Raw genomic sequence first — 10014 nt, 5'->3', positions numbered from 1 at the left:
CCCCCCCCCCCCCCCCCCCCTTCTCCTTTTGCCATTGACTGTATTGGCTATTTCAACCAGCTAGCAGACATCCCGCTAGACGCGCTCCGCATGCTTGGGCTGCCGTTACTGTCACCGTGATATGACAAAAGCATACACTAACAAAGGAAAAAAGCGATCCTGCCCTCACATCTCAGCCTCTCCCTTTTGTCAGCACTAGCATTTAGGCAGCCAAGCATGAGGCCAGATCAGGGAACTGGTCTTGATGGAAAAAAAGAATACACAAAAAGGAACAACTAACTTTCAGCAGCAGCTGAAATGGAAGGAGGAACTCCTCCAGCCCATTGCAAAGTCACAGGAGCTCTCATGCCAGCAGCACAAATGAGAGCAAGGCTGTTCCTTTCAACAGCAGCCTGCAAAGATGTCAACTCAAAGCAATCATGGGGCTGCAGCCTCAGAGCATGTTGCACAATACGTTGGCTTCAGCAGCAAAGCTGATTTAAGAGTTTCCGGGCCCCGGTCCACCTCCAGCTGTTCATTCACTTTAGTGATGTGGCTTACCACACAGAGCCACAAACAGCTGTACCAGTACAAACGATGGAGTAGCAAACTGCAGTGTTGGGAGCAGAAAGACCCCCCCCCAGGGTGGAAAAGGAACTCAGTCTTCTCTGCTGATGCCAATGCATTATGCAGTTATATCCCTAAGCTTCAAATTCCACAGAAACCTAAGCTGAGCTGACAGGCAGCTGCCACAGTTCCCCCTCCGTCACACTCAGTATTCCTATCCTCCTCCTGGGCAGGCACTCAAATAGCTCTGTAAGGCATCCAACAGACACCAGAGCTGGTGCAAGAGAGGACATAGAAGCATACAAAGCTTGGTGGGGGCAAGACAGGACTGCAGTAGACACCGTGGAACCACAACCAGTAGGTGGTTTCACAGAACAGTCTTAACAATGCTATCAGCTTACAGCTGCATGGCAATTCCCAAGGGACAGACACCTAAGAAATAAGGAGCTACAAGACATTCAGGCCGTAGAGAGCAGCAGAGGAGAGAAGCTTGTAGTGAGGTGTACAGAGATGAAGGGCTGATGCACTTCAGGTACAAGCTTTAAAGTGGAGAAGAGCTGGTTCTTTTTAATCCACAAGCTTCACGCTCAATCTGGAAAAATCTTTGCAGACTAACTTAAATTAGCACCTCCCTAATCAACTCTTCTATTGGGAATCTTCTGCAAAAGCCCTTTCTGAAATAAATACATCAGTACTTACTGTATTGTGGTGCTGATTAAATTGTAATCCCAGTTGTCCCTAGGAAATTCACTCTAGTAAAACAAATCTTTCTAAAAGTGGTCAGTAGCAAGCAGTTCAAAAACTCATGTGACCTTATCCTGTGAAACCTATTAGAAGACATATAGCTTCTTTAGAGTAAACAAAATATGCAAGAAAAGTAGTCAGTTTGGGTTGGGTTGTGCCTTTTAACTCCTTTTTTTTCCTTCTTTGGGTAAACAATTTTCAGAAGATAGAGGTGAGGAATGTTCTTGTAAAAAGGAAAAAAAATAGACAACTTTTAAAAATAGTAGTAGAATAACATAATTTGGTTTGTTTTACAACAAAATTTATTTAGATTTAATGGCATGTGGTTGTATTTTGAGCCTTAGCCAATACCATTTCTCACAGGCTATGTCACGAAGAGAGTTTATATACTGGTTCTGAAAAAAATAATCCCTGAAGTTATTCACTCAATTTCTGAATTAAGAACCGGTTCAACACTATATTATCATGAACACTATACTATCATGAACAGGTAGAAAGTCTGTCTATACCTACCTCTTACTCTATCAATGTCCTTGCAGGGAATGAACGAGATGCCATAACCTTAAACTCCAACGTTTAGATAACCATGCTTGCAGATAAACCTGCACAGCACTACGTATCTGAACCACAGGGTAAGCCAGGTAGCTGCAGTGATTAATACTGACCAGATTTTCAAACAGTAGTTTGTCTGAGATACAGCCCAGACAAGCGTGTGCCAATCTAATTCTTGCTCTTGTTTGAGGGAATAATTCTGACTGTCTTTTCATGCAGGGATTTAAGCATCGTGATTTAAAAAAAACTGGTAAAGGACCAATCCCTCCTCACCTCTGACTTGAAAGAAGTTTCATCTTCTGAATTTGACTCCTCCATTTCCACAGGCTTTTTGATTTCCTTGGCCTCACTTTCAGATTTTACCTTTTCCACTTTGGCATTCATCTTCTCCTTGGTTGGTTTCTTCTCTGGATATGAGGAAGACGAGGTTCTGGGAGATGTCCCCAGAATATTCTTTACCCCTTTGGAGCTACTCTTTTTTTGTTTTTTGGCACTAGGCTTTGGTGACTCCACATTGGAGGGCCTCTTGCTGGAAGACTTTAATTCCGGCTGCGGCCCACCCTTTGGAGAAGTGTTCTCCAGTTTGGTCTCCTTCACGGCCAATTTTGGTTCCTTGAAAGCAGCTTTTGGAGGTGCCTTCTCCTCCTTAGGCAGTTTGTTCTCAGTTGGTTTTCTGGAGGAGTCCTTCAAAGGCTTGTTTTGTTCTCTTTCAAGGTCTTTGGAAGAGTTTTTACTCTCAGAGTCTTTTCTTGGCCTCTCTCTGTGCTCCTTGGTTACTTTGTGTGGCTTGGATGCCTTGCTACTTTCCTTGTTTGCATCCTAAGTATTAGTAACAGAAACATGCGAGCTAGGTATGAAATTGAAATTCTGCACAGAATTAAAAAAAACACACTCATATCACACTGAAGCACCTTGTTTCTTGTAGACTTACACCCACCATTGCCAAATGTACTCATCTACCTGCGAGGCAGACATCTAGATTTCCCTACAGTTGATGGACAGAAATTGTCAGTATGCACTTCAACATCTACCTTAGGACAGGACAAAACACGTTTCACAAACACCTGTTCCTTCCCATGGCTTATAAAGGGAGGCTAGGTATTTAATTCAGATTAAATCTGATCTGAAGCCAGGTAAGAGGAAACCCATTCAGGTAGTATTATACAAAGTTATACTTCACACCAAGTTTGAGGAAAAACAGACAACTTTCTTTGATTTCTTTTTTACATTAAAGACATCAACAGCAAATGCAAGCTATGGTCACAGCCTAACCTTAAACTCACTATGTCAACTACACAACAACTTAAAAATACTCAATTCCCCCACAGCTGCAAGAGAGCCAGAGCCTCTGATACTTGCAGGCATTTAATCAGCTTTAATCGGAGATTTAAACAGCAGACACCGGAGTATGAACTGGACATGCTGAGATGCAAACGCACACACCTCTGAGAGCAATCTGGGGGAAGAGATGCAGGTGACTTACTGTCTCTTTAGCTACCGGCAATTTTCACCAGAGCTTGCGTCAGAGCCCTTTATTCCTCTTTTGTCTTCTGTTTTCTAATGCTTAATTCCTGACCAAAATTAAATCAGCCACTAATAGTTAAGTCATCCTTATTCCATTTCATAATGTCAACATCAGAAGACATAACTGAAGTGTCCAAAGTGTTTCGAGCCTTGAAGAAAATGGGTATTGGAATAGTATTACACCATAAAATGGATTGCTGTTAATATTTGTGACTGTTCAGACTGATAAAGAGTATGTAATCTGCTTCAAAGCACATTGCCCATGGATAGCTTCTCCTATGTAGAATTACAGAAAAGTAGCTTTATTACACAAGTAAAAAAGAAAACTTAAGCTTCTTCTGAAGTCTCAAGACCTAGATACCGCTGAGGCAAACGTCAAATCTTGAAATCACTAGCTTGACCAAATGCAGCATATTTTATGCTTCTTCCACCACTATGCCAAGTAGTCCTAATGACAGAGGAAGTGCTGACTCTACTCAGCCTTGCTGCTAAGAGACTGAAATCCCACAGGAATTAGAGCACAGCTTTACATAACAGTGAAAGATCCACACAACTCATCTTCAGCATTAAGGACAAGTCAAAACAATCAGAGAGGACTCGATACAACTTTATCTGCTACTACAGTTCAGCAGGAAAATACGGTTCACCAGTAATTCCCAGTCTTGGGCATTTATTTTTCTTTCAAAATGTCTTTGCAGATAAGCTTACCAAATCATGAAAAGGCTTCCTAAATTTAGAGGTCAAGTAAATTATTGATGCAGTTAACATTCTAAGTTCCAGAACATTAGCTGGTTTGGAACTGTGAGTGCATATTTACGTACAAATTTCCAAAGCAGTCTTCACTGCATTACTCTGATATAAAATAAGATTAAGAAAAAAATAAATAAATTCTTACACTGACAATTCTTATTTCAAGCTTACACAGGATGGCAATTTCTGTCTCCGATGACTCCACCTCCTTGTATTTACTAGGAAATGGACACTTACTAGGAAAAAATGGCACAGGAAAAGAGGCCAATGTAGACTTCCTAAAGACTGAACTACAGAGTTCAAGGACAAAGTTTTCAGAATTATAAGTAACCAGAACGAGCTTTTATTCGTAGAGTTTTAAGAGACTTCTTCACCTCAAAATGATGAAAAATCAGGTTTCACTGACCTTTGACCCGTGGGATGGTTTGTTCTTCTTCGGATCAGAGAAGGCAGAGAGTGGTATTGTGGGTAACATAGGATAATCAGGACTTGGCCTTGAAACTGTTTCTGCTCCTTCTGGCATTACCATCACCTAGTAACAGAGAGAAAAAACTATGTAAGAGAAAAGGTGAGCATACTATTAACACCTGATTATACTAAGTCACTTGCCCAGTTAACACACCAATTCATCTTTTAGATTATTTTTTTCCCCCACCTTAAAGGCCATAAAAGTTATTGTCTAGGCAATTCCTGTTAAGATGCTCAGTCTCAAGGCAACTCCTGAAATACTGAACATGAAAATCACAACAATTCAAAGGCAATATCAAGTAACTTTCCTAAAGGGACCTCCAATATTCTGAGTAAAAGCAGGCAACAGAGCTCTGGACAAAAACCTGTGTTCTGATGCAAATGCTCTTACTTTGCAAACAGGTACTCAGGGAAATCTGGAAGGAATGAGCAAGACTTCACTCGTTCAGAAAAGAAAAAAAAAGTAGAACTTGGGTATCTTTCTTGACAAGATCTTAAGAAGTGCTGACCTCTATGAAACAGCTTTCCCCTTCTTACCTCCTGCCTATTCTGTCACAGTAACCCTACAGAAAACTTCCACCAGAAGTGATTCACCAGGAAACAACCTAATACTTAAGGAACACAATAATGAGCCATTAAAATCCTAGAGTGTAAATGATTTTCTAGCCATCCTATGGGTGAAATAAGCACCATCTTCTTCGTGCCCAATACAGAAAAGCACTGGCATTCTGATGAAGATCTGGACAGATCAACTTGGAATACTTCTTGAAATACACTTGAGATTTATTGTTGGAATACACTTGAGATTTATTGTTGACCAACTTCCCCACTTTTTTTTTTTTATTGTTCAGGTTAGAAAGATGTTTTTCAGAAGAAAGTTTAGCAGCAGTTAAGAGCATTTTGAAAACAGAAATTATGCATTACTATATATGGGGTGTCTCAGAGTCATGACAACCTCCGGCAAAAAACTTTATGCACTACATGGCCTTTACTAATTTACCTACATCTTGTAGTTACTTAAGGATAATTTCTTTAGTCTATCACTGCACATTAATTTCCCAGAAGTAACAGTTTAACTAACTGTTTAACCAACAACTGTGTGTAGTAACCCATAACATTATCATGGCTTCAAGAATACAGCTTTTTCCTCCCACACCCATTTTAACTCTAAGTTCTATAGTACTTTTCCTTACTTTTTAATTAGCTAAGCCACAAGCAGCCAAACCCAGGTTAGAGGACATTTACTGACCAACAAATGCTATCCGCTGATCTTTCCTGTGGCAAAGATTAGTAAGGAATACACTGGAAGCCTCTCCATTTTCTACACAGATACAGCTCACGACACTAAGGTCAACGATAACTTACTGCCTGATGGACACCATGCTGCACCCACAGATCTCCATTTCCAGAGTGGCTTTACTGCTTAGATGTTAAAAGTGATAGTTAAATTGAAAATAAAGTACCACCAATCACAAAAGCAGTGGCTTCATTCCGCTTCTAGTGCTGCTCCATAACCAGGAATAGAAATTGGTAGAGGTCTTTAAGTGAAGATCAAAAACTATAGCTTACTTGGTAAAAAGAATCTTACTATGGCTTACTTGGTAAAAAGAATCACAGAATTGTAGGGGTTGGAAGGGACCTCGAAAGATCAGTGGGTCCAACCCCCCTGCCAAAGCAGGTTCCTTAGAGCAGGAAAAAGAAACCTCAGAACAAAACTAAATCACACAAATTTTAACAGAAAGTCTTCAGATCTCCAGTTCCTCTGGCACTTACCCCTCCAGCCCTAATAAGTTTGCGTCTGAATTCCTTGGTGGGGTTGTTGAAAGTCAGTTTCTCACAACGAAGGTGGTTCACTGGTGGATTTCCCTCCAAATTCAAAAACAGGTCGTATGTGAAACAAACCTTTTTTGGCTCCTCCTAAAAACAAGACAGACTTTGAGAAAAAGGAAGAAGTTTGGCAAGCACCCTAAGTCAGAGGATGCAGAGAGTTGCTCCTGAGAATCCCAAATAAACCACCAAATAAGTATTGCATTCCTAGTTTTTCATCATGAAATCAGAGAGCTTTCCAAAGCTGGAAAATAAACTATTTGTCCCTAAAACACCCACAGTTAACATACCTCTCACCAGAAATTCAAGCATGTCTTTCCACTGCAAAAGAAATGCACGGAGAAGAATACTGACTGACAATTATCTGTTTAAAGGCATTCACATAATCCCTAGAAGGCAAATTCACATCTTTATCCACAATTTTGCTTTCACTAAAATTCAGATCTCATATTCTCTGGGAAGCAACTGAACTGTAACTATCTATATTATGAAAAACATAATCCTTTATTTAGGGAGGACAACTTCTGAACTCACAGGATTTCTGTGGGTACTTAGAAAAGATTAATCACAATTATAAAAGGATGACTCATTTTGTAAAATCCTTTGCAATATGCATATTGCAGGAGTTGAATGGGGAGATATCCTAGGCTTTTGAACTTTCACTGAAGAAATCCAGAGTTTGTATGCATGTTGGGGATAGTTCACGCCTCACTGGTTCTGTTCCACCTGCTGCAGAAGCACAGCAAACACTACACATTCGCTGTACAGAAGACTGGAAATCCCTTCCTTCCCACCCCCACCCCCAAATTGCAAGTATTTCATACTATTTCTGTATTGCAAAATATTGACACGCCACTTCCTCGTGTTTTCTTTCTTGCATTCTGCATTTCAGGACGAAAACTCCAAAGTGGCAAAACAGACTCCCCTGTTACAGTACATTCAGTATTTACATGAACGCATCCCATATGCCTCATTCAGTGTGCAACATCAAGCAGCTGCACAGCAGTCTTTTCCACAATTCACATCCAGCAGCTTGATTTCCTGGTGTAGTTGCATTGTTGTATGGGAACAGATGCCGCAGGCTTCCAGCCCAAGCCATTAGATTTGCTGAAAATAGGTTGAAGCATCAAACAGCTTCAGACCACACCAATTCCTGCTGTTTGCTTGGGGGATGCTAGCATCACTAAATAAGCCATTGCTTGTACCAGCTATACTCCTAATAATAAAGTGTTGTAACCACTCCTGGTTTACATCAAAATCAGTACCATAAGCCCTCCTGGGAGTTAAGGTCTTGCATCCTAACTTTCCAAACAGGGGAAGGCAGACATGTAAGCAGCCACATACAGTAGAGAAGTCTCGTATTAACAAATAAGAGCGTGCTACCAACACAAGGGTCTTTAGAATGTCTCTTGGAAATGTCCTGAAGAATCCATTTGTACTTGAAAGTGTTCTGTGTCTGCTAAAACATATGAATGGGAAGAAGAAAATATACTTGCCAAATACATCGCCTTGTCATTTTTGTCTTTGCTACAAGGACTGTTCTCATTAACTGAATCATTAGGGAGCTCTGCATGTGCGTGCTTACACTGGAGTTAAAACAGCAGCTGTAGAGGGTCCCTCAAAGTCTAATAAACTTAAATGAAGGATGACTAGAAATCCAAATGTGGCCTCAGAATTGTTTCTAAAATGCATTCCTAGTTTACAACATTGAATTGATTGATCTCTGATACATCAGCAAAAGTAGGCTTTAGTCAAAGGCTGTTATGGCACATTATCAGAACTCCGCTGTGTCGTTTGCCTGTTTGCTTTCAGAACAGGAGAATGGAATAGAAGATTAGTTCCCCTTTTATCTTAGGTATTCCATTTTTTATACGGACTCTAAAGTATCAGAGAACTTCCCAAATATGTATCAGACCTCTGTGATAAGCTTCCACTTATTGCAAAATTAAGACACTTTTTAAATGTGACTTTCTCCAACTCTGAGATCATGACCCTTCTGGGAAGCAAGCCGTAGCCAAGTACCATGATCATTAAAATATCCTTTGTATCGTCTCGGGACATCAGAAGCCTCCTATCCAAGTGAATAATTAAGATTACAGCACTCCTAAAAGAACAAGTACAAAAGTCTCAAAGCTAGAAGCTGCAAATAAACATTCTTTACTGCCTTCACTGACTGCTAACGATTACAGCTGAAGGCACTCCAAAGCTTAACCCATCCGGTCTTCCCTCAAAGGTTCTCCCCTGTAAACAACCATTAAGAAGGGAGGGGAAAAAAAAGAAAAAAAAAAAGAAGAAAGACAAAGAAAATATCCCTCAATTGACCTGGGCCCACACATCCTCTAACTTTAAACAGAATGCCACACTGAATCCGCAGTGTCACACTTCAAAATCGTTTTGAATAAGATGTTGGGATCCATACATCCTCCAGGCAGTTTGTTTTCCTGCTGCAGCGCCACTTTCTATGCTCCTGCTTGAGCATTATCTGCATCGGAGAGCCAAGCTTTTTACCCTTACATGATTCTACCTTCTCATATTCAATCCTTGCTGTTAAGTAAAACTAAGAAGAGGAGAAGTTTAGTTCCTGTGGATATTTCGCTGCCTTCTGAGACCATAGATTTTTCTAAAGGGCCTTACTTCCAAGAAAGGCTTTAGAAAGGACATGAATTTTACAATTAGCAGATATTGCTGCCTTTCAGATTAAAATTCAACGGTCAATTTAGGTGTGAAATGGTTAACCTGGCATGGGATGTCTGAGTAAGGCCACCCTGAACCTCAGTCAGTACCTGCTCCTTAAATCTCAGATGCGAGGGAAGAAAAGAGAAGCAAGAAGTGTGCAGTGCTGAGCAAGGGCCCAGCCATATTTGCAGCTGCTGTAAGTTTCCCTCCATCCACTGAATTCCGCCTGCTACAGCGCCAACCTCCAAACCTGAGCACACTGTGCTTTATTTTTACTGTTTTCCAGCTTCCTGTCTGCACCGACTGCCCGTGCAGTTAGGAATACTGGAGCAGCTTTAGCTTTCTTTCAAGTTCTGAGGTAAAGGGTTAAAGTTCTTTTGGCACTTTTCGTAAGAGCAGGAATTTTTCAAAGTCTTTTGTTAAAATTTCCTTGTCCTGTTTTTAAGGCAGGGTGTGCCCTTTGCCACTTAACACAAATCAAAAGAATTTCCCTGGTAGTGTGCACATAAAGCTCATAAATCACTTTTAGAAAGCCATAAAACAAAATTATCTACAAAAATCTAGCACACCAAGGAAGCAGCCTCATGGTTATTCAATAACCATAACATCTAACAGGACTTCCCTTTTGCCACAGATCCAGCCTGACAGAGTCATTTAGCCGTAACCAGTTCAGTCTGTATAAATGAACCCCCAGCCTGCACAACCCGTCTGACTAGTCCTCCCTCCTGCTTTAGGACAGGACATTTAAAAGTGAATAGAACAATATACATTTTTAAAGCAAGTCGCCTGCCTTATGTTGCGCTCTGCTGGCAAGGCCATCCTTATTTTATTAAACCCTGTAAAACCTCACAAAAGATAACAGGACAGCTTTTTGGAACTGCCCCCCATTTGAAGTCAATTGTTTTCTTTGAAAATCAGAAGAATGTA

The 10014-nt window shown here is 40.7% G+C and overlaps 1 protein-coding gene across 2 annotated transcripts in view; it reads right to left on the bottom strand.

Annotated features, from left to right (window-relative positions):
- Positions 1-10014, bottom strand: part of MLLT1 (MLLT1 super elongation complex subunit) — a 32988-nt gene that overhangs the window by 11171 nt on the left and 11803 nt on the right. For both annotated transcript variants that reach the window (XM_035348079.1, XM_035348080.1), the window contains exons 4-6: positions 6358-6501; positions 4523-4648; positions 2116-2661 (exon numbers count right to left, since the gene is read on the bottom strand). In XM_035348079.1, the coding sequence (XP_035203970.1) occupies positions 2116-2661; positions 4523-4648; positions 6358-6501 (816 nt within the window). The remainder of the gene's footprint in view (positions 1-2115; positions 2662-4522; positions 4649-6357; positions 6502-10014) is intronic.

The sequence above is a fragment of the Oxyura jamaicensis genome, chromosome 28 (genome assembly GCF_011077185.1).
Source record: "Oxyura jamaicensis isolate SHBP4307 breed ruddy duck chromosome 28, BPBGC_Ojam_1.0, whole genome shotgun sequence".
Taxonomy (NCBI): domain Eukaryota; kingdom Metazoa; phylum Chordata; class Aves; order Anseriformes; family Anatidae; genus Oxyura; species Oxyura jamaicensis.
Note: the sequence above shows the minus strand (reverse complement) of the source record. Positions and strands in the feature narration are given on the sequence as shown.